Source organism: Diospyros lotus, chromosome 8 (assembly GCF_014633365.1).
Source record: "Diospyros lotus cultivar Yz01 chromosome 8, ASM1463336v1, whole genome shotgun sequence".
Lineage (NCBI taxonomy): Eukaryota > Viridiplantae > Streptophyta > Magnoliopsida > Ericales > Ebenaceae > Diospyros > Diospyros lotus.
This window is the reverse complement of record NC_068345.1, coordinates 39,863,167-39,888,028: the sequence shown is the minus strand read 5'-3', so window position 1 is coordinate 39,888,028 and position 24,862 is coordinate 39,863,167. Positions and strand designations below refer to the sequence as shown.

The 24,862-nt window shown below is 34.3% G+C and overlaps 2 protein-coding genes across 4 annotated transcripts; both read right to left on the bottom strand.

Annotated features, from left to right (window-relative positions):
- Positions 1-472: 472 nt before the first annotated feature.
- On the bottom strand, positions 473-9,704 carry LOC127808144 (uncharacterized). 3 transcript variants are annotated; one of them, XM_052346545.1, is made up of 17 exons: positions 9,550-9,704; positions 9,329-9,422; positions 8,472-8,557; positions 8,234-8,341; positions 7,802-7,837; positions 7,457-7,567; positions 7,235-7,318; positions 7,020-7,138; positions 6,634-6,735; positions 5,956-6,072; positions 5,810-5,875; positions 5,411-5,477; positions 4,754-4,807; positions 3,969-4,070; positions 1,319-1,345; positions 1,156-1,182; positions 473-756 (listed from the first exon to the last, which is right to left on the bottom strand). In XM_052346545.1, the coding sequence occupies exons 3-17, from the start codon at positions 8,529-8,531 to the stop codon at positions 607-609; spliced, it is 1,230 nt and encodes a 409-aa protein (XP_052202505.1). In that variant the 5' UTR covers positions 8,532-8,557; positions 9,329-9,422; positions 9,550-9,704; the 3' UTR covers positions 473-606. The 3 variants fall into 3 exon arrangements, with proteins under 3 accessions (XP_052202505.1, XP_052202506.1, XP_052202504.1); XM_052346546.1 differs by having other exon boundaries at positions 3,981-4,070; positions 9,329-9,676; XM_052346544.1 differs by having other exon boundaries at positions 9,329-9,673.
- A 5,633-nt stretch (positions 9,705-15,337) lies between these two features.
- LOC127808812 (uncharacterized) lies at positions 15,338-23,105 on the bottom strand. The gene is made up of 5 exons (XM_052347452.1): positions 22,400-23,105; positions 18,289-18,338; positions 17,315-17,392; positions 16,245-16,854; positions 15,338-16,141 (listed from the first exon to the last, which is right to left on the bottom strand). Exons 1-5 carry the CDS (start codon positions 22,583-22,585, stop codon positions 15,557-15,559), a joined length of 1,509 nt encoding a protein of 502 aa, XP_052203412.1. The 5' UTR covers positions 22,586-23,105; the 3' UTR covers positions 15,338-15,556.
- Positions 23,106-24,862: the final 1,757 nt, after the last annotated feature.

Here is a 24,862-nt window from a genome sequence, read left to right as displayed (position 1 = left end):
GAAATGGCAATATCTCTGAGACTATTACAAATAGTTCACCCCCATTGGGCCAACCCAAAGCCCCATTTGAATACTGAATGACTAATTGACAAATGACAATAGTTGAGCGGAACCGACGATATGGGTCGGTCCTCTCAAAGTAAAGTAGCCAAAAAAGAAAAAGGTACGTAATTATTTTATTATTTAAAATGATATCCATAAAATTGTTCCGCGTGTATTCTTCTTCTTCTGGTTGTTGCGATTGCTCCGGTATGCTTGAAAGTTGAAAGTCTATTTGCTCGTTGGGTATTGGGAGAATTCTTTTTTCGCTCGGAGACCGGCCTAGACTAAAAATATGCAAGCACATGTATTTACCTTTTCAAGCAATAACTGAGAGGCCTATCTAATTTTTTATATTCTTGGAATTTTACCATTTTAAAGATAAAAAAAAAAAAGAGAGAAAGAAATAAAAACTTAGGGGACATGTCACAAGTATATGGAAAAGATTGACTACTCTGATAATGAAATAATCATGAGGATCCAACTGGCCTTCTATGGACTACATTACAGAATATGGGTGTGTGAGAACTATTGCCAACAAAAGAGAGCTGATGACACAGAAACCCATCAGGTGGTTAGTCTACGGCTCCGAGCCTTGCGACCAATTTTGGGCCACCTCTGTCCCGGGAAAGGATCGACCCAGTTCTTGTCCTCCTTGACAGCTTCTTCCCACCGCTTTTTAAATATTTCAAGCTCCCATGTGGATTGTCTTCTTATCTGTTCAATCCAATTTCGAGTTTTAGAACCCCAAAAGTAAGTCCTGATTAAGACATAGCAGCGGGACTTCGACATTAGTCCCCCCAAGGAGAAATTTGAAGCTCCATATGCAGGGAAGTCGGAAAATAACACTTCTATTATATTTTTTCTTTCTAAAACATCTGGGAAATCTAAAAACTAGGAAGGAATTGGTATAGTATTGTCTACCAGAAGCACCAACTTGAAGTGATCAGTGACCAATTATAGCAGCACTAGTGCTAGTTATCATACTAAAGTAGATCAACTAGTAGCATTGCCGCCCACCCTTGAGATCCGTTATTCATATTCCAGAAAAAGGGTGGCATTTATTATGGTTTACAGTTATAGTTGCTGGAGAGATCCGAGTTAAAATTTGCTTACCTCGATCCGCACGTCAACAGCAGGCTTCTGAAAATCAAGATGGAAAAACTAAGTAAGAAAATGGAAAATATTGAAGATGTTAACATGACAAAGTCACTAACTGCTCGAGAAACGATGAAGATGAAACCAAAAAAGAAATGTGGGATTAGAAGGTAGTTTGCACCTTAGTTGACTCTTCAGAGATTGAAGTCTGCATGAAAATACAGAAAAGTATTAACAGCGGAAGGTGGCAATAATACTATGACAGAACAACAAAGAAGCATTACCGATCCTGCTGTTATTTCTCTTATGTTTTCTCAAAATTCTTAGTAGTAAAAGATGAATATAGATAAAACTTGCAAAATAGAAGCTAAATTCCAATTCAGTTCACGAACTATGTCAGAATCCAGCTGTTTAATATCTCTACATGCATTTGGTTTACTTAGTTTAATAATTGTAACCACTAAGCACAAGATCCTCTAAACCAACTACCCCAAAGACCAAACCCAGTTTAGGCTACTTGGTGGAAGCTGACATCAGAAGCATTACGCTAATCAGCCACTAAATTCACTGATTATAACATGCCTTACTGAAGGCCATATGCGTTCAGTCCTGATATGTTGCCCGCGTCGGGCAACAATTATGTTGCCCGACGCAGATGTGGCTTTGCCACATCTGGGCAACATATAATATACCCCATTCACTTGCCCAGCCCCCTCCCCACATGCACCCCACCACCATCACCCCCTCTAAAATTTTCCAATTAAGCCCCCAGAACCGTGAGTTAACCACCCCACTCTCCCCCACCCCTAAACCACCCCCAAATTAACCAATATATTATATTTAAATATATTTATAATTATGTCTTATATTTATAATTATTTTTAATATTATATTTAACCACACATTTATTTTAATAATTTGTCAGCATAAAAAAAATAATATAGTAAAATAAATAACTTAAGTATATTATATATATATACACAAAAATACTACAACATACTACTTTTTATTTTATTTTTCTATGAAATAGCTCTAGAGAGATAAAATTTATGTAAAAAATGGTCCAAAGCCACACGTTTATTTTAATAATTTGTCAGCATAATAAAAATAATATAGTAAAATAAATAACTCACGTATATTATATATATATACACCAAAATACCTTTGGACCATTTTTCACATAAATTTTATGTGTCTCTCTAGAGCTATTTCATAGAAAAATAAAAATAAAAAGTTGTATGTTGTAGTATTTTTGTGTATATATATAATATACTTAAGTTATTTATTTTACTATATTATTTTTATTATGCTGACAAATTATTAAAATAAATGTGTGGTTAAATATAATATTAAAAATAATTATAAATATATAAGACATAATTATAAATATATTTAAATATAATATATTGGTTAATTTGGGGGTGGTTCAGGGGTGGGGGAGGAGGGGGGTGGTTTACTCACGGTTCTGGGGGCTTAATTGGAAAATTTTAGAGCAGGTGATGGTGGTGGGGTGCATGTGGCTGTGGGGAGGGGGCTGGGCAAGTGAATGGGGAATATTATATGTTGCCCAGATGTTGCAAAGCCACATCAGCGTCGGGCAACATATCAGGACTGCATATTCGTTTAATGCATCTCATCTTATGTATCCAAGTAACAACTATATGCTATACAATTGGACTTCGAACCAAATCCAGTCTCTCTTCATCATTAGTTTCTTTTCCCTTTCTCAAGAAGAAAACTCAAATTTTCTTTTGTCAGAATATTGGAAACTCTTGCCACGTTTTGGCACACAGATAAGAAAGTAATGGGCTAAGTAAACTCATTGGATATTATATCTATTTAGATTCAGGATCCATTTGGAAGACAATATTGCCCCTAATTCAAAAGAAACTTTTGCAAGATTCATGGAAGGCTAATAAAGAAGAAGGATTGGCATAGACAGGTCCAAACGGGTTCAAGTTGTGCTGTGGTGACTTTGGATAGAATTTCTAGAAGCTAAGGAAAATGGAGAAACAAAGCAATTTAAAAGTAGAGGAAGGACCCACTATTCTTATCATACATGAAATATTTCAACCAGCTCATAATATCCTTTAAAATTTTCAAAAACTACATTCAGGACAAAAGCTTAGATATTTTTCTTAAGTCAACAACTAAAGTAAGACGGTCATTTCTATACTAAGACATTATGTACATAAGGGTGTAACTTGTTTGCTGTCATCACAAGGCTCTCCACTGTAAACCAGATTTTATGAAGCTCCATCCCTGTCTGACCTTTGTCACAGTGTACATGACTGAGAGGGGATTGTTCAAGAATAAAGGAAGACTTATTTCATGAAATCAAATTAAGGGTTAAGATCATATTTCCAGCAGTCCCAAAACTAAAGGTCCATTTGGGACATACACCCAGACTCGCAAAGAGTGTGTGCAAAAACTTTTCTACGAACTAATTTTCCCCCTAAAGCAAAGAAACCATTCAAGGAAATACAAAGCAATCTCAAGAAACACGAAAGTACTTTTAAGGTAACAAAAGATAAGACACAAATATCAAAAAAGAATACTCTGCCCAAAAACAAAACAGGATTACTTTTCTTGAACCCCAGAGAGAGAATATCAAGAAAGAAATTGTGCTTCTAGGTCCTTGGATCAGACACTGTCTACTTTTCCTCAACAATCAATACCAGGCTCAGGAAGCTCCATTAGCAGTTAATAAGCACAATTCCAGGCAACTATGCAATATCCAATCAAAATAAACAAAGTGGTAAAGAAGACACAAGAAGTATGTGAGTTGAATAGGAAATAGAAAAAGGAATAGCTTATGACTATATCATAACCTTTCTCGTGACCTTTTTTGCAGATGCTCCACCCAAAGTTTGTATTCCATGATGAAAAACATATTCACTATCAATTATTCCCACGTTTCTTGTCCGATCCCCCTGTAAAAGCCAAATTTTATGATAAACTATAATAATATTGGCCTCTTAAGCAGAGATTTAGACCTACAAACGTCAAAAAATTATGTGATGCATCACCAAAGATTGCCAAAATGCCTCTTTCATTGAACTGCTTTCTTGTGTTTCTTCTACTTTTACTTAAATGGGAATCCCCGGTGCATGAGGCTCCCCATTTGGCAAGGATTAGAGGAGGGTCATCTTTGTACACAGCTTAGCTTACCCTCTCTTCGCCAAGAGGCTGTTTCCACAACTTGAACCTGTGACCTTCCACGAAGGAGCAACTTTACCATTGCTACCAAGGCTCACACTCTTTTCTACTTTTACTTTACTTTCATTGAAAAAGCAGTGGATGAGAAAACTAAACCGAAGTTAAAGAAAAAAGGAGCTATGGTGCTACTTCCTTCTTAGAACAAAGATGTAAACAACATATCCAGAAAACTAAATAAAGGTGTGATGCTCTGGACTGAATACAAATGAAGATGCATGAAGACGTCTTAAATAATTATGAGAAAAACTGTTCACAGGATGCATGGGAAACGTAGATGATATGTCTATAACAAGGGTTCAGTTTCCTCAACTTACAAAGGGAACAGTAGAAGAGAAAACAAAGAGAACAATAGATATGCTAGAATGACGTATAGAAAGGTGTAGCAAGTTAATCTCACCTGTGCACAATAACCAAGTTTCATATCCATTCCCCATCCGTGAACAAGATCATTCTGACAAATGAAAAAAGCAGCTCTGTGAATTTAGGGCTTCAATTCGACAGACTGGTGACACACATACCCAATACAATAAAAGAAAGTGCACTGGAAATCTGAAATTTCTTTTGAGATGAGGACTACTAATTATTTCCACATATTGACCAAAGACAGCAAGACAATTTTAGGGTGCTTAAACTAGAATAGATTCAGGTCAATGGGTTACAAGCGCCTTTCAAGATGACTACCCAATCAAGCTTTAGGACAAACAATATGTTGAACACATGCCAAAAATCAGTTTGCCACAATGCAATGATAAGAATCTGAACCAAAACATCAAGAATCAGACCCAGATGCTCAACTTCCAGCCCAAATAATGTTCACTGTCACCACCAAAAGAAATATTTCATAGCCATCTGTATCCCACAATAAATCTTAAAATTTTCTCAAATTAGATCAGATTATTAAGAAATGATTCCACTTCAAGCAACAAGCTCCTAAAAAACTAGAACAATATTAACCACCAATGTTTATGTACAATAGTAGTGTTTGTTCCAGTAATATCTCAAAGATTTCAATGTAACACAAAACCTAAAAGAGGAACTGTAAGTCTTAATTCACCTGTATAAGATGCCATGCACAATGCCAAGCAGATCTTGAAAATACAGGAGCCATACCTTCCACAAATCTGCAAGTTTGAAGTGTTTTATTCACTTCAGTAGGAAATAAGGGACTTCCAATGATGTCTACTTGGAAACCATTTTTCGTATCTGGGAATCATGTTACTTTTTTAAAATGTTCAAATGTTGCCTACAGGAGAACTTGAAGAAACTGAAATTTATTTCTTCAAGAGTTACACAACAAACCTGCTTTGGTGCATTATAATAAACACCATACAGATTGGACCCAATGGGAGATCTATCACAATAATTAACCAAGATAATGCATTCAAAAAGAATATATAAAAACGTATGACTAATGGACTATTATGGCCATAATATGAGTGTTCTGACAACTTGCCCTGTGCATGGTGGCCCCTCGCTGTCCTCTGAGCACTTCGTACTACCTCTAGCCTCCCAAACTCTTCTGTATAACGTAAATATGCCAGTATTAGTATCAGAAGATTTCAGATTGAAATTTGTAGTAGAAAAAGGAACCCAACTTACCTGTGAAACTTGTTAGTTCTTAAGCGTATTGTAATTCTATGATGTATTTCAGTTGAATTTGGGTGTAAAGCTGGCTGAGATATCTCTAATCCTTCTGATTTCACAATGTTCAAGTATCTGGAATAAGTAAAACCACAACTTTATCATTTTGCTTTGTGAAAAGATTATGGGCCCGGAGTTTACAAACAATAACCTCATTAATATGCTCTACAAAGGATTAAGGCCCCCATGTGAATAAGTGATTGCCAGCAACTATAACTAGACAAAACGAACTACAACATTTAGGCATCTATTTTCCTCCTTGGTGTCTTGTATTAAACTGGATGATCTGCTTAATTGGTTGAAACTTTCACCAGGAGAATGCATTCATTTGCTTGGCAAGCTAGCATCCATGTAGCAGACCCAACCTAGTGGGATTAAGGCTTGATATTTTGTTTGCAAAGGCTGCAAGGAGATCTAGAGAACTCCCAGAAATTTTAAAAGGGGAACTGAAGTATAAACATGGTACATTGCCTCGTATGTTCTAGTTTCTGCAGAATACTCAGCATCCATCAATTTTACTGTCTGGTTCGGATTCACAAAGAACTATTTAAACTAGTGCATTCACAGAATATAAAAAGGTTCAATTTAAAGTAGAAAAATTATAGACTAGGAGAAACCAAAAGGCAATATCTATACCTTTGTGGATGAAAATTCTCCACACCCAAATCTTCATCCCAAAGAAAAATGTAATCATAAATAGACACAACAGCTGGATGAAGAAATCGTTTTGCAAACCACCTGCAATTAAAAAGGTAAAACTGGCATTGGACAATAGGACGTTCCAGCTGAGAATGAGGAAAGAGAAAAAGCTTCTAAATAAAGACAACTAGACATACAACTCATGCCGCATAAATTTCATGATAAGAGAAATAGATTAAAACTATTTGATTTGAGGACCAAAAGGTTCAACTAAATGAAGCTTCAAGGCTCCATCTGAGTTATATGTCTATACCTCAACTAAATCATTCAAATACTTGAAAGAAGAAACTCTGTATTTCCGTATTAGAAAGATATGAACTCACCATTTTGTCTGGTTATGAGCAATTATATGTATAGCCTTCTTACTCCAATCCAGATCCCACCATCCATCCACTTTGCCATCATAATGGAATAATATGATGGTAAAATTTTCTGACAGAAACTGAAGTTACTAAAATTAGGCAAATCCATGCAATAACAGTTCCGGTTTTACAGATTTTTCTAACTTCTAAATACTAATGGCTATAGATAGTCACACCTTTTTGACAATAGCATCAACATTACTCTTTTGCTTAATACCAGCTGGAATTGCTAGTAAGTTATGAGAGCTCGAAACATTAACCTGAAATTTAACAAAAAGCAACATGTTGCAACAACCATAAAGCAATAATCATCAGCGATTGAAAATAAACCTCTTCTGAACAAGTTCATGACTTAAAGAAGTTGCAGAATTGAAAGTTTAGTAAGAACAGAACCTAACCTTTGACCTTGAACTACTAGTTGACCATAGGGGTTTTAACTCCAAATCTGTTCTAGCATGAATAATGCCACGAGGTAAACTTCCCAGACCATGGGAAGCTATGCCAACGTCCTACATCAAAGCGTTGACAAACAACTCAGAATAATAGCAGATACAAGGAACCTCAAAGTTGAGCTACAAAAAACATGCAGATTCATAAATAAATAAACTGAAGAATTCCCAAAAATTACAAAATTTAAGTTTAGACCTAATTCAAAGCAGTGTGTAAAGTGGTGCATCTGAGGCAGACAAATGCAAGAACAAAAACAAAATTAAATGAATAAGAAAATAGCATGAAAATATCACCTTTGATGTGTAGAAGGGGTTTAATTTATCATCTATCTGATGGTGAAAAAGAAGAAAAAGTTAGCTGACGCAAATTTATGCAAGAGGGGGAGGGAAAGAAAGAGAGGAATGAAGAAATAAATAAAATGCCAGCTTCGAAGATATTCATAGCAGAAAGAATGAGGTGTTAGTCATCTACATTATCAATAAAATAGTTCAAGAAACAAGTTGGAAGGTGATGACAACTGTCAACACCCTTTAATTTTTTTGCTTTATTTCTTTTCCCTTTTGTTCCAGAGAAAACTAAAGCAGGCCATATCAGTCATTCAATCTGTAATTTCCTGTAATATAGTAAGTTCTTGCCATATCAAAAGGGAGTGCAGTCTAACCCACAAGTCCATATTTACACTAATTCCAAACAAGATATTCAGTTTATGAGTAATGTCATCATACCTCTGTCTGTCGATACTGATAATTTGTGGTTCTGTAAACTATGAACAACATAACTGTACAAACAAATCCCATAAATGGCAATTGTTTCATGTTGACTCCGAATATTCCCTGCATTCCGATCATCAAATGGTTAAGCAAAATTTGATTAGAGTTTCAAATATGAGACAAATTAATCACCTAAATATCCACTTAGTTTGCCAAGTTAAATAAACTACAACTATTATCAAATAAAACGTACCTGGTCAAATGATACATTTTTTTTCTTTCCCAACCATCTCCATGATTTAAATTCCCTCATGGACAGCTACAGTTCCTATATATCTTCTGCACAAATCGTATCAAAGAATATAAAGCAAACACTAAGATCAGAACATAACTTTTATTTTTCTTTGTTGTAAAATACTAGTAACTTCAGGGGGAAAAAAAAAAAAGAGTAAAAAAATAATGTAAAATAACTGTTGAATGCTTAATCTGCTTTGTGATGATTCAGCACTTGAAAATTGACATGCCGGCCGTTTGTCATTTACTGTATGAATTTTATAAGGATTATCTGGGCACAATCTGAACTACTATATAAACAAAATGTTTTGCCATCAAAAGATTTAGACCTAACAATACCACATCACAGACAAAAATTACTGCAATTCGAGCTGAAAATTTTGAGTGTCCCTGAGCACACAACAAACAACTTTTTTCCCGTAAAAGTACCAATATCATTTCGCAGAACAAACATTAAGCAAGCAGGTAAGCAGCTTTCCCCCTCAAATCAATGATCACACGAATCAAATATTTGCGTCTATAGAAAAAGACTGCATGTATAATTGGTATGAAAATAAATAAATGCAACCGGAATATGACCCAAAAAAATTGTTCAACATTTACATTGGATCGAACGACAGAAAAAAGGAGAAAACAGAAGTACGCACAATACGAACGCGACTTCTAACAATAAGATGTGGCTAAAACACACAATTTGGACGCAGAGAAACAGCTACGCGCGCACCAGGAAATTCCATGTTCAAGCTACAACACAGTTATTACAAGACCGATTCGTATTTTGCATGCCAGAGACTTGGAGAAGAAATAGACACAAACCTCCGCGATTGAGATTCCGCAGCAGGAGATCGCAGTTGCAGCCGTCCTCCGGCGATCGCAATCGCACTCCGGTCAGTCCGCTCACAATTGATACCTATTCATATATTGCAAAATTGCTGAGATACGACTAAGATTAAGTTCAATATGGCGGTGCCGTGGAGAGAGAAAGAGAGAGAAATTTGTAGAGCGAGAAAGAGGAAAGAAGAAAGAAAGAGTCAGACAGAGATGTGCCGGAAGCGCCACGTCTTGCGGAGAGACAGAGAGAGAGAGAGGGAGCAGCGAGAGAAGAAAGAGAGAGGGGCTTTTGCATGCGTTTCAGTTTCCTCTTTAGATTTGAACATGCTGCGCTGCTGTATGTATACAATTATGACGAAATGGACGTGGGAATATATATAGTAATCTCTCTGCTCCAGAAATTTAAGCAAATTAGGGGCTTTTCTCCTCAATTTATTATTCTCTCTCAAAAAATATATTTTATTTTATTTATTTATTTATCAATTTTTTTTAATAATAAGGGGTTTATATTTCTTTTAATTTTATTATTATTATTATTATTTATTAATGGTCTAAATGGTTTAGGTTGTGTTTGGACTCCACTTATTTGTAAGTGGATTAGGTTGTGTTTGGATTGTTGTATATATAAATAAATAATATTAAAAATTCATTATTTCTTAATTAGTTAGGTCTGAGCTATTTATTCTCAGATTAGATTAGGTTTTCAAGCACTATATATTCTTAGTGACTGGGGTGTTCATTTCTTAGTATCTCAATATGCATATTGATTTCTTTACGTCCTTTTAACAAACAAAGATTAACAGTTCACATTAATTAATTATTTATTATTGAAGATTTAGAAATTTTGGGTCTCTCCCTACTACTGTTTGTTATTCTTTGATTTGTTATTGTTCATAACTTAAATTAAAAAAATTAAGATGTATATATATATAGGTTAGGTTGTCCATATGTTAAGATAGAACATTCAACACAAGAACATTTTCTTCCCTTGAAAAAGATTGAACACGAGAACATTTCCTTCTCAAGAAGAAAAATAATAGCTAGGGTTTTATGGGCCACTCATCAATCATGCCAAAAAAAATCTTCAAAGGGTGGAGTGGATGGATGTGTCTTCATTTATATATATGCCTTTGTCACAAATTTTTGGATTTGGTATATATCGTTTTGGTTGGGATATTCTCTTTCTTATTTAATTTACACTTTCCTCTACGGCTAATAATTAATTTGACTGCGGTTTAATTAGCCTATCAATCATCTTTTTAATTCATTTAATTATTCATTATATACAGGGACGGATGCAGATGAGGACATGGGGGTAGGCTGTGCGTGAGCTTTTATACATTTATATATATATTATTATTTAAGTTATATATATTTTTTACTATTTAGCTAGGGTTGGCACGAGCTGAAGCCCGTGCCAGCCCCCCTAAATCCGCACTGATTATATATATATATATATATTTGAGCAATGTAATTGTGAGTTGCCTTCATCTTTACACCAGGGAGCACGCACCGTTTGAAACCCCACGAGGCAAAAGAAAAGAAAAGAAAATTGTTTTTAAGAGATGGGAAAAAATATGCCATCTCTTGGTTTGTCCACGTTTAAATTACCTTTTCTTAGTTTGTTTTGTTTAATGATTTGTTTTTTATTAATTAATTATTTTTTCATTATTTCAAATAACCCCCTTTTACTTTTGAATATAATATTAAGAGTAAGAACTAATGACGATATCATTAGTTATGTGACGTTTTTTTCTTTAAAAGAGTCTAAACAGATTATGTGTTATTATCTTTTTTATCTAATACTTTTTTAATGAGAATGTGATACATGACTAATAACACTATCATCAATCATAAGTCTTAACATTACTCTTTATCTATGGTTCCATGTAATCTTCCTAATTACATCACAACTACAATTAGCAACTAATATATAAACATTGATAATATTAATTATCGTCTTAATAATAATGGTTAAATAATAATAATAATAATAATAATAATGTTATTGGCGAGGTCAATTGAGTCTAAATCGAGTCAGAGCCGAATGGGTGGTCTCCGGGGCCCTCGAGATAGGATATTTGAAAAGGTTTTTGAGGAGCCAATGGGTCTTTAGGGAGCAAGACTTCTGGTCTTCGGGAGAGCAGGGCTTGGACTTAGCCTGCGAGCAAAGGAGCACTCAAAAAAACACACGAGAAAGTCCTCCATGCGAGCCCTTCGATACTTAAATCAGACACTAGTCCGAGAGAAATATCCAAAGTATGTGTATGAATGTTCAAGGTAAGATATATGTGGTATGTAGATATTTTGTGTCCCCAAAAGAAGGGTATGTAGAGTGATGGCCAAATGGCTCGAGAAAGTCTGGAGAGAAATCAGTAGGCAAAAGATCAATTTGTCCTTGAAAGGGCACATATTTATAGGCAAGCTTAGTAAGAACCATGGATGATTCTTTTCGGGGAGTGCATAAATGAGGTCGGAGGGTCTAGAGACATCTTCAAGGCGAATACCCTAATGGCTATCTTCAAATGGCCTAAAGAAATTTTGGGGCTATCGGATGGCTTGGGTTCGGAAGACCAAAAATATGTCCTCGAACTTAAACAAAATGAACGAGGCTAGATCGTTCTTAGGAGACCCTTTCTAAAGGCCCGAGAGGCTATTGTTTTATAGACTCTTCGAGAATAGAATCATTGGGAGACTTTTCAAAACTTAGGAAATTTTAGAACATTTCACAATAGTAAGACTATAAAGGGGGGTCTTTATAGTATCATCAAGACCGATACATATTATGCATGCTTGCAAGGGGATAGTTAATTTCATTGACTACTTATATGGTGACACTAATGCAAGTGTGTAGATATTCATTATTGAATGAATTCACTAAATGAACTAACTCGAGAACACCTACATGATAACTCGCCCCAAAAACTACTTTAGTTATAATCTAATTCAATTCTCAAGGATTATTTGATTCCTGATGTGGTTTCTAATTTTGCAATTAAGTGTTTTTATATTCAAAAAAATAAACTCATTTAAATCACACACACATATATATATATATTATTTTTTATTTTTTTGGAAATGGTGCTATGCAATGGTCAAGGGTGTAAGCACAATTTTATTTATTGATGATGCATTACTTTTTTTTTTTTATTGCAAATTGATGTATGTTATTTTTTTTTTTAAATATCTAAAGCACCCTTAATCCTCCATCTCATCTTTTTCTTTTCTATTTTGTCTTTGGCCTACCCTAAATAGTTGGGATTTCATTTGCATAGTCTCCGCAAAGAACGTTCTAAAATTCAAAGTGCAATTAGTTTGATTTTCAAATATAGCAACAGAAAAATGAGAAAAAAAAATAGAGGTGACGGAAAAGAAAGGAAAGGAGAAATAAGAGATATAAATAACGAGTACAAAATGGTTAATTTACTATTACGTTAGCACGGGTTTTCTTAAATTTCTAAAATATCAAAAAAATTATAATAATTTTTTAACCTTTAATAAGGACGCTCACACTAATTTATCCTAAAAGCTATTGTGATGATCCTTTAGATCTTACAATGGTCTTAATTGACTCAAAAATATAAATATAAAGATAAAATAAAATAATAAAAAATTTAAGTAATCACACAAAAAAAAAACATGAAAATACACGAATAGAAATATAAATTTGTTCATTTTTTTATTTCTTCAAGCTCCATGCATACGGTTCACAAATGAGTGATTTCAAACTAGTTAGTTAGTGTTGGACCAAGACCCGTGCAATTATAGTTGTTGAAATTTCCATTTGAATTGAAAAATTGGATTTGGGTCAAAATTAAATAAGTTTGAAAATAGTTTTTAGGGTGAAAAATTTAAAAATTAGTATTCAAGCAAGTTGGGTCCGGTCTAATCCCAATTTTAAATTAAAGATCGAATAAATTATTATTTATATATTATTATTATTATTTATTTCTTTAACGATACAACAAACATATATTATTATCTTTATAGTTTATATGATTACAAATACGACATATTTTATATATTCATACAAATTTAATAAGTTCAGACTAAACTGGTTTGTTTGTTGCGATCTTTAATCTAAAATTTTTATTAATGGATTCATCATCACCCTTCTTATATAGTAATTAATTATATATAATTTGTCGACATTGATTAAAGATGAGTCACTCTCAATCAATCCCAATTTTCTTCTTCAGCTGTTGTAAATCACTCTCCTGTCACGTGACATATAGACATGGGCATTGCAGCCGTACCCTATGTTGCGTAAATACCCACACAAATGAAGAGTTAATTAATTGCATGAGGGGACAGCTGCCTCCCTCATTGCGAAGGGTAAAGTAAAGGTGCATCTTGTGATTTAATATTATTGCATGGATCCGCAAGCATTCGTGCGTGCTGCTGCTGCTGCTGCTGCCGCCTCCTTTGTAATTGCGCATCCATCCAATCGAAGCTTGTGAGTCAGCAGGCCCGCGGCGCCCACATTTGATTGCTAGCCTGCCACGCAACTATATATCAGAAACATTTTTATTTTTAATAAATATATCAAAACATAGGATAAAATATTGACTCTTGTGCGTGACAGTGATGGGGAGGATGAGAACTGTGATTAATATTAATATATATTAAATAAAATAAGATGTTCCTTTCCAGTTTGTCACCCCCATATTGTTTGTTTAATTCAGTAAATTATTAATATAAAATGTGTAACATCCGGTGAAGGTTGTTAGGTTGGAGCAGTTTCCAAAGCTGCTACACTTTTGACGTTTAGTCACCATTTAGACCTATAAACATTAATAAATGTATTTTATTTAATAACAAAATATATTAATTGTTTGATAGTGATTAGCATTACTTTATATCTAGTGAATGATAAATATATATCGTATTTTGTAATATTATATTAATTAATAAAATTATTTTATAATTAAAAATAATACACTGCCTAAAAGTAAAATGTGTTTTTTGAAACTTTATATTATTGTCTTAAACATTATCCTATATAATTATGTGTTACATAATTAGAAAAAGTATGAAGCTTCTTTGGAAGATAATTAAGTGTTAGATTATTAATGGATTTTCAAAATTAATAAATTTGATAGATACTTGATTATATTATTATAGCCAATTAAGGTAAATTTAAATGGGTATATGGAGTCAGACTTTGTACTCAAATTGGTTTTGATTAATGAATGGATCAACTACAGGTGTTGAATTAAGTGAAACTAATTGACCAAATAATTGAAGAGAGAGGAAAGTATGGGTGCCAGAACTTAAATTAATTAATATTAATTTGAAGTATGGAACAGAGGCATAGATGGGAACTGAATTGGTTGGTGGGAGAAACAAGCGATTGCCCTTAGGAAAACTAAAAAAGATGTGGCTTACAAGATAAGTTTTCAAAGGGGGGGTTGGTTGTAGTGGAGTTAGTGGAACAACCAATTACCCTTATCAAATAAATTGAAGCAATTGATTGGGGTTTATTCATTTCAAAATCACTCTCTCTCGTTTGAAAATAAGGGTTTTTTTTGGTTGATTCTAGAGATGGGTTAATCAGGGCAAATGGCATCAAATCAGGGTTTGATCCTCTCCAAAAGTTGTATGAGGGAAGATGGGCTCCAATTTGTTTGCTCAAAAGCTTCTTAATTCACAATTATTATGATTTAAACTTAATTTTTTTATCCCAACTCGAGAAGTTATGTGAAATTTATAATTAGTTTATAAATCGATAAGAAAAAAAAAATAACACATTGAGTTATTAGATTTTAATTTGTCATTATAACATATATAAATGAAAAGAAAGTCCATAGAGATAAAAGATGATAAACTTACAAAAAAGGACTTGGGAACTTGGTGGCCAGCTTGGCCCATCCAAATGATGGTGTGCATGCTCTCACGTTTATTTGGGCCTATTGGCCCCATAACTTCATGCAATATTATCTTCCAACCAATAGAACTATAACTTCCAAGATCATTCAGCTCATTCTGTCACATAAACTTTGAAAACTTAGCATGTTCATATTGGATCTCAATAATTCACAGCTTCACATTGATCCTCATAGCTCTATCTTTCCCATTTCTTTTTCCAGCCTAAAGGGTGTCACTATACAAGGCAATTATGAGACATTCTACGCCAAAACGACGCACAGACCAAGTACTGATATACAACCTGGACAACAGAATTAGTAGACAAAATTGTATGATTGTTCATCTTTACCGAGCTCGCTTTCTTTCCTTGATCGGATCTTTCAGATGTCGATCAGAGCATGCATCTCGGATCTTACCCGCTTGGCTGACGCCTTTGTCAGCCTGGGGCTTTCGACAGACTTGTGGAGTCTCAGAAGTAACCATCTCAGCATTGCTTGGCTTTCTACATCTTTCTGGAGCTCCAGCTGCAACATCCTCAGCATTGTTGGGCTTTCTACAGCCATCTGGGATCCCAGAAACGATGTTTTTAGCATCGGGCAGCTTAGCCGATAACTTATGTTTACGTGGGCGAATGCTTCGAGGCTTCACAGGAGGATTGTACAACAGTGATAGAGGAAAAATAGGAGAGGCAGCTCTCATGCTGGAGTTCTTGCAGTGCTGTTGATAAGCTTCGGTGACGATATCTCTGAGAAAAAGCGCAGTCTTGTATTCTCGTGTTCTTCTGGAATAAAAGACCAGGGCATTGTTGGCAACCAAAAGCATGTCTCGGAACAGCTCCTTCACTGACGAGATGGCAAAGCTGGCGATCCTTGACCTTATGGTGTCAAAATCCACATGTTGACGTATGATTTTTCTATATCTTGCTCGCTTCTGTTATGCAAAATTCAAAATGAGATAACATCAGCAAATGATTCAAGGTTGGGTTTATTCCAATGTTAGCTGATAAAGTCGCAGCATATAAGATTGGCATTACCTGGCTATCAAGCCTGCGTTGAAAGGCCAAGGCATTTTCATTCTCTGCAACACAGTTAAAAATACCCATCAAAGCATTGTTTTCAACCACACATGAGCCTCGGTGGTGATCATTAACAATTGAAGATTTTACTGTTGGACCAAAGTTGCTGGTTGAATTTTCATTACTCCGGGAGGCAGTTTGAACGTTGGATGAGTGCAAATTCACATTCTCTCCAGTGCTCCCTTCTCTGGGTTCCCTACTACAAATTTTCCTCTTTATCTTCCCCCTCCTCCTTTGCAGAGCCCCTGTTTGTTCAATCCCGGTCCCTTCCAATTCATTAAAGCTTGAAGTTTTCTCCTGCTCTGAAGATTCGGAAATTTCTGATTTCACATCAATCTCTGGAACTGCTGCTGTTGCTGAAACTCGAGATTTTGGTAGCCAGTTCATCTGTATATCCTGGGTGAAACTGCCAGCGGATAGTCCATCCTTGGAGTTATCCTTACCACAAGATTCAACTCCTTCTGACTTCACTACAGCCAAAGCAGAATTGGGCTGGCTGGAGCCATAACCAACATGCTTGACTTCTCCTTTTTCAGCCTTGAGATTTTCAAGTTTTGATTCGAGAGACCTAAACCAGAAAAAAAAAAAGAGTTCAGGAACCAGCATGACCATTGAAAATCACATGCTATAATTACTGTGAAATCGTATGAGATACAAGTTACAAATATTATGCCATGAATCATATAATCTAAAGATAAACATGTGGTCCAAAGCTTTATTTTCAACTTTAAAAGATGGGCGGCCAAAGCTACTCCAAGCACCATGTGATGATTCAGATTTGCAAATTACAATCTGATTTCTTCTCCCCTACATTTCCTGACCAAACCAGTGTTGAAGATAAGTTCTTCTCCGAGTTACTTAGCAACATGCCTCGACCTTGAGGCTCAAGCTATAAGCCATCAAAATTTAGGCACCAAACTTAACTTTTTCTAGGGAACAGGAAAGGAGGCAGTTTGGAGATTCAATGGTAACCATGCTAGTAATCAAGTTCCTAGATGCATTAACAATCAGATGTATAACTTACTAACCCAATTGAGTCCTTAGATCTCTCTAATTCCTGTCTCAGTTCTGCTACACGTCTCTTTCGTAGTTCTTCAAACCAAGCTCTGGGAAATAAAACACCAATCCAGACAAATGAATCATTTATAAGTTCAACATTCAATAGTAAATAGCATAAAATATATTAAGTTTACTCAAATAATTTTAGGTTTGTACAATAAGATAGAAATACGAAGCCAAGACAGGTAAAAAGATAAACAACAAGAAGCAGGGTACTATAGAAACTAGAAAAAAGCATCTCACAATTGTTACAATAAAACTTCTTACCAATCTCCATGCCAACAATAAAACTTCTTACCAATCTCCATGCCAACAAATTGAGAGGTGTAGATTTATGTGTTAGGTCATAGGTAACTAGATTGTTATAACTCCAATGAGAAAGGGGGTGGAGGCAATTAGTAATACATATGTCAAGAGTTGAACTTTCTTCAATATCAACATCTATAATCATCATCTAAATAGCAAAATACTAAATACAGCATGTAGTAACTTAGTTCTAGCTGTAACATGAACCTGACATGTGAAAAGTTACAAACTGAACTAGGTAAAACATTTACATGCCCTTTTTGGCAGCCAACAACTAGCAAAAAAGATCAAAGAAGTTGCAAGCGTCCAGTCTTTTTGAGAGCATTGGTTATTCCCTTAAGCATACATAACAAACACCAAATTTTTAAGCAATGTCTCCTTATATTGAGCCTAATGATTGAAGCATTGTTTCACATACTACTGTACTATTGTAGCACTGTAGCCACTATTAACCCTCAAGTCACATGCAGTATGCAGGCATGTATCACAAGATTAAAAGGTAGCCATCGGTTAAGAAACCATTTACCTGGCAAAGAATATCACAAATTTGCGTGCACACTAATAAATCACCAACCAAACTTTGCAAGATTGACTGTCTAAAGAACTAAAGGAAAAGAAGAAGAAGAGTCCTACTCACGTGCAGCCAGAATACCGTCGTTGCAAGTCTTCATATTTGGCTTTACATGCCTGTAACAGTGAGAAGGATTTTGTGGTTAGAATGCAAACACCAACAACATATCAAGCCTTTATCCCATTGTGGGGTAGGCAGTAGGCTTGAATGCAAATAATAAACATCAAAGTGGTGGTCAACTGTAACATTCATTTATTGGACATCAACTAGAAACTTAAACAGATAACCACATCAGGGAAGGTGCCTGGGCAAATGTCAACTATCATATGATGACCCAACATGAGATGCATACATAAAGTTAAGACTATATGTTGGCTAGCTCCAAGTGATCATAGGGATATTTGTAGCATACTAAAAATATATGAACGAATTAGCAATATATACGATTAAATGAAAATGTACCAAGCAGTACCAAAAAGATTTAGGGATAGCACACATGCATACTAGCCATCTTACCCATGCAATGCATATCATATAGAATAGTAGCATTCAAAAATTTTAACAAATTCTTATATAAATTGTGATATATATACACACATCCATATATCTTTAAGGGATAAAAGACACAAGAATTTTGTAAATAAAACATAGATTAGATGTTTAATGCATTCAATTGCTTATACAAAATTATATTAGGTCAGGTTTATGGTAGCCCAATACATAAAACTATAAAATAAAATGATGTTTCAGCTGTTGTAATTTGTATTAATTTTGATGATGTTTGATGATGAACACTATATTCACAAAACTTTAATAAATAGGCTTGAAGCATTCATTTTGAAGTCCAATGTCAAAACTGTCGATTGAGTAATGATACCTGTTGAATGATTGTTGCAGTATCCCCTTAACAATGCTTTAAAAAGTTAAAACAGTCAATCAGTATTTACAAACTGTCGACAGATCTTCAAAACTGTCAATCAGTTATTAAAACTGTTGACCATCCATTATATAGGCTCCCAGTTGTTTGCTGTCGACTGCTTCTGTAAACATTTCATTCGAAAGTTTTCTTGAACTGTCGACTGGTTTGTCTATTCTGTTGACCGGCCTGTTCAAAAATTCAAAAATTTGTCGACTGATTGTCAAAATCAGTCAACCGTTTTTGTCACAGAAATTCAAACGGTTAATTGTACTTAATCTCTGCAGGTTTGGTTTTCGTCTCTAATGACTATAATGTCAAAAAGGGACAACAAAGCCTATAAATAGTAGAAGATTTGAAGCTCAGAAGAAGTTGATAATTTTGGGCTTACAAGTTTCAGATTCCACATTCTGTTGAGGCTATTTATTTCATTGTAAATTCTTTTCAAAGCTTTGTATTATCTTGTTATCTGAGAAAGTGGTGTGCTTTGAGAGTTGTTGCTCTCATTATCTTTATTGTATTGTATACTTCTTAGCGGGTTATGCTAGAAGAATTAGCTTGGGTGCTAGTTGGTGTAAAAGGTTGTGGTTTGCAACCTGAAAGTTATTTAGTGGATTTCAAAATCTCTAGTAGGGAGCTAGAGTAGTGGATGCAAGTTGGGTTGAGCCGAACCACTCTAAATCTTGTTCTCTTGTGCCTTCACATTTTCCCAAAGCTTTTCATTACATTGCACTCTAATTGTTAAATTTCTAGCATTCCTTTTACTCATTCTTTTTTTAGAAAAATAATCTTCAAATTTTTTTTTAAAACACCCAATTGAACCCCCCCCCCCCCCCTCCCCTAGGTGTGTGGTGCCATACTATTGCATCATTCTAACAATTGGTATTAGAACTAGGCTCCTTGTTTTTCAAGTCTAACAACCTAAGGAAGATCCAAATGGTACACATTTTTTAGCTCAAAAAACTTGATTCTATTTTCAACTCTCATTTTTTGTCAAGGCTATTTCTTTCATTGTAAATTCTTTTCAAAGCCTTGTATTATAGCCTGTTATCTAAGAGAGTGGTGTGCTTTTGAGAGTTGTTGCTCTCATTGTATTGTATACTTCCTAGCAGGTTGGGCTAGAAGAACTAGCTTGGGTGCTAGTTGGTATAAAAGGTTATGGTTTGCAATCTGAAAGTTATTTAGTGGATTTCAGAATCTCTAGTGGGGAGCTAGAGTAGTGGATATAGGCTAGGCTGAGCCAAACTACTCAAAATCTTGTTGTTTCTTGTGCCTTTACATTTTCTCAAAGCTTTTCATTGCATTGCACTCTAATTGTTAAATCTCTATTATTCCTTTTACTCACTGTTTTTAGAAAAATAATCTTCAAAACAAATTTTTAAGACACCCAATTCACCCCCCCCCCCTTCCGCGCGCGTTCTTGGGTGTGTGGTGCCATACTATTGCATCATTCTAACATCAACAAATGCAAAAGAAAAAGAAACAGAAAAAAAAAGGGTTAAACATGGTTTAAAGAGGTAGTTATTTAAGTAGATAGAACAACACAACAATCACAGGCCTCAATCCCTTTGTGGGGTTTTAAAAGTAGAGGGAAGATTAAAATTTTTAACTTAAAAAATAATTAGAATTAGCTAAATTCAGACATAATTGAAAGATAAATGTGATAGATTGAAATTCTTATTTAACATACATGCCATAATGTATAGGATCAAAATTTATATACACATGGATGCATATAATAAAATGTTTAGGCATGTGTAAAACTATTTTTAAGGTTTGGATTACTTTGTCAATAAAAATTCACATAAAAGAAACAAAAAGTGAAGGCAAATTTAGACTACTCAAATGATAAAATTGAAAAAAAAAAAAAAAACATAAGAAACCAAAAGGTGCCAAAAGTGAAGAAAAAAAAAAATGAGAACAAGCACTACTCTTATGTGTATATTCATAACATGCATAATACATATAGCAAGTGTAGGGGGGTTATGAGCCCTCCAAATATTAAATCTCAAAATTCTTTATGAAAATAAGTAGTCCACATGGCAGCCCTGCCTGATCCCTGCACCAAATTTTAGTTGTCTAAAACTTCATGAATTCTAGAATTATAAAAGCTGATTTCTAGAACTAGAAATCACTTTTTAAAACATGAAAAACTAAATAAAATGGAAAAGTAACCACAACAGAAATATAAAATTACTCACCAAACTTCATGGTTAGAACTCCTATTTGAATTCCTAAAATCTCTCTTATTCTCATATATATGCAATATGATAACCTGTTATTCATAAAACTTATCACTACTTGATATGTCTAATCTAATTTGGTGTATTCATCATGTACTAAATACCTTCTTTCTCTCAAAACATTAAACTCTATGATTCCCCAACGAGGACAAACTAAAATCATTCATGCAAACTAAACTCTATGATTCACCTTTACTATTTTCATCCCCACCCCCTCCCCCCTTCTCTTTTGTTTTTGTGCAGATAAAGCCATGGATAAAAATGACGAGCAAGCTAGAGTTCATGCAGCTAACCTAAATAGAAATATTAAGGCTTGATACATTATTATAGTTTTTTTTTGGGTCCCCTTTTTTCTCATAATTGTTAAGATAGATGGCAAGTGTACAAATTCTAATCCAATAACCATGAAGAATGAACATTGGTATTATTTTACATCTTACCATTAGTGTAATGACCCCCACAAAATCACACTCCCAGCTAAAGGATACAATCACTTCCTAATCCAAACAATATTGACGTCATAACAACCATGAATCATTCAACAACTAAGTTACAACATCAATGCAATAAATTTGAGGTTTATAGCCTAGTGGTAGTTTGTAAGAATTACTTGAGGTCTCAAGTCCAAGTCTCCTGTAACATCCCCCCCTCCCCAATGTACCCCTAGGTCCCATGTGACTATAACCATTTGGGATGAAGGACTAATGACATTGATATGTAAACCTAATAGCACATCATTGAATCTCTCATGCCGCACCTAGGTGTGAATGTGATCAAACCCTGCAATTTCCACTAATTTGCCTGCCATGACACATCTAATCTCCTAGGTTAAAAAATTAGTTGTCAACACCAATATTATTTTTAAAATTCAAAAATTAGACAAGACTTTACCTAAAAAGTCATTTTCGACTTTCCACAACATTAAAAAATGGGTGCAATATAATGTAACAATGATAGTACATATAAATAATGCCTATATTAGTATTAGCAATAAAATTAAAATGACACAAATGGTGACCTCGGGAGTGAAGCTGTAGGGATATAGGGTTCGAGCTCGGAGCTCCGAAGCGACGGCGGCCCAGGCTTGGGTTCCGTGTCGTAGAACGGCGCCGCCCAGGATCAGCTCCTCCCACGTGCCCCACGGCGGCGCCGCCACCATTGTCCTCAAAACTCCATCGTCTCGACCCTCGACATGTACGGCCATGATCAATTACCACAGCCTCCTAATCTTCGCCAAACCCTCTGTTTGGTATGAGAGCAAATTGCCCCCAAAACAAAGTACCGTGAAGTCCAGACAACCGGAATTGAAGACTGGAATGCACGGATTAGTGGTATTAGCAGAAACCCTCCCTAACAAAATATGAAAAAGGAAAGGACAGGGAAAGTATCTGTTTGAATGCTGAGAAAATGGACACGAGAAGGCCGGAAAACAGGAAAACAAGGTTGGAATGGGATTTTGGGCGGTATAGGAGATGCGGGCGGGGAAGAGAAAGGGTGGTATCGGAATGAAAAAGGTGGTATTCAGTGTGGTTTTGGGTTTTTTTACTTAGCTTTCTCTTTCAATGCTGATTTTCTTTTGAAGCATTTGGAAGCGTCATAGGAACGTATAAATATACGTCTAAGCGTGAGAGAGGGGATTGACGGATTCCGTAACTTCGCCGGAGATGTAATTACCGAAGGGGAGGGTCAGTCTAGTCAGATGATGAAAGAGAGATAGAAGAAACTTATTATTATACCGTTGCGTCGGATTTTCCTGGAAAATCTATCTTTCCCTTCCCTCACTTTCCCGTACTTAGCACAATCTCGTATATATCCTCGCTTTTTAAAATAATGACATATGTGTCCCAGTTGAACCCATTCATTTCAATGCATATATTTAAAATCAAATGAATATATTAATTTATTAATCAGAATTTGTAAAGTTTAATAACATAAATTTAGGCTTTTAAGAATATCGTGAATTTATTTAATGCGTATCATTTTTTTTCATTTATTTAATGGGCGTCTTATCCTTACACTAAATATTATAAAAAAATATTAAAGACATTAAATGATGTCTAATTTATAGATCAAATAATAAAAAAAAAAAAAATCTTTTGATCATTGCTCGGATCTTTCAATACATAGATATAACTCTCGAACTTATGAATGAAGATATTCTCGAGATTCATAAAAAAAATATTTTTAAATTATTGAGTTGAATTTTTATGACTTGTATTTGAATTCTATATTTATCAAATGTAGAATCATTGATATTAACATTTTTGGTGAAATTACTAATATTAATTTAATAGCTTTAAATTAGTATTGTTGACACACATTTTTATAATGTTCCTTATCGAGCGATAGGAAGGTCCGAGACAACTTACCATGATAGGTCTACACGAACTTCTAGGGGGGTCACCCATTCTTGGATTTCCTATCGTTCGATGCGGGAAGTTATAAAAATGTGTGTCAACAAGTGTTTTATCAAATGTAGTTAATTAATTAACTAAAAGATATTAATGCTATAGATAGATAGATATCTTGTTTAATGTTTTTTTTTTTATCAAATTTTATTTGATATTCCTTCATATTTTTATTAGAAACTCTTTTTTTATTTTATTCACTAATCTCGTAAATAAATAATAATAGGGTTGTCCTCCAATGACTTAAGATATCACAAGATTGAATAAAGAAATAATATCTAAATATAAAGAGATGTATGATTAATTTTTTATTTTTAAATATCACAATACAAAAGTCTTATACATTAAATTTAGGGCTAATCATTAAAATAATCTAAATATTTTTACAAATTTATAATTTTATTTAATTTTAATAATTAGGTCCAAATTGATTCAATTGGGTATAATTTTATTTAATATGTAAAATAAATTTAAATGAAGTATGTTTATGTTAATTAGATTTGATATGGTAAGTGTCGTATAATAATAATAGTTATAAAATTCATATATACATACAAGTAAAAAAAAAAATGTAACGTGTAAAAATAAAAAAAAATAAATGAATGAATCCTACAAATATTATTATTATGACACTTAATATATCAGGTCAGTATGAATATATTTTCTCTAGATCGATATATATAATTGCTCTCAATTGAATTAATTTGGACTTAATTATTCAAATTAAAAAAATTAGATAAAATTATAAATTCATAAAAAAAAATTAAATTATTTGCCCTTAAATTTATGGTTAAATATCTAAATTATTTTAATCCTATTTTACTCAGTAAGCTAACCCAACCTTTCTTCCTCCCAATTTTCCTTTTCCCATCTCGGATGGAAATGAATTATGCTTTGACGTGGGAATTCATGTTGGAGAGGATGTCAGCCACACAATGTGTGGCAAACAAAGTGACTCGCTTTCAAAGACTGGGATCATGATTCCACTCAATCATCCCGAATAAGTTTTAGAGTTTTGACTCTCTCTCTCTTAACCAACAAATCAGTGGCCTGGGCAAAGCCAAAGTGGACCC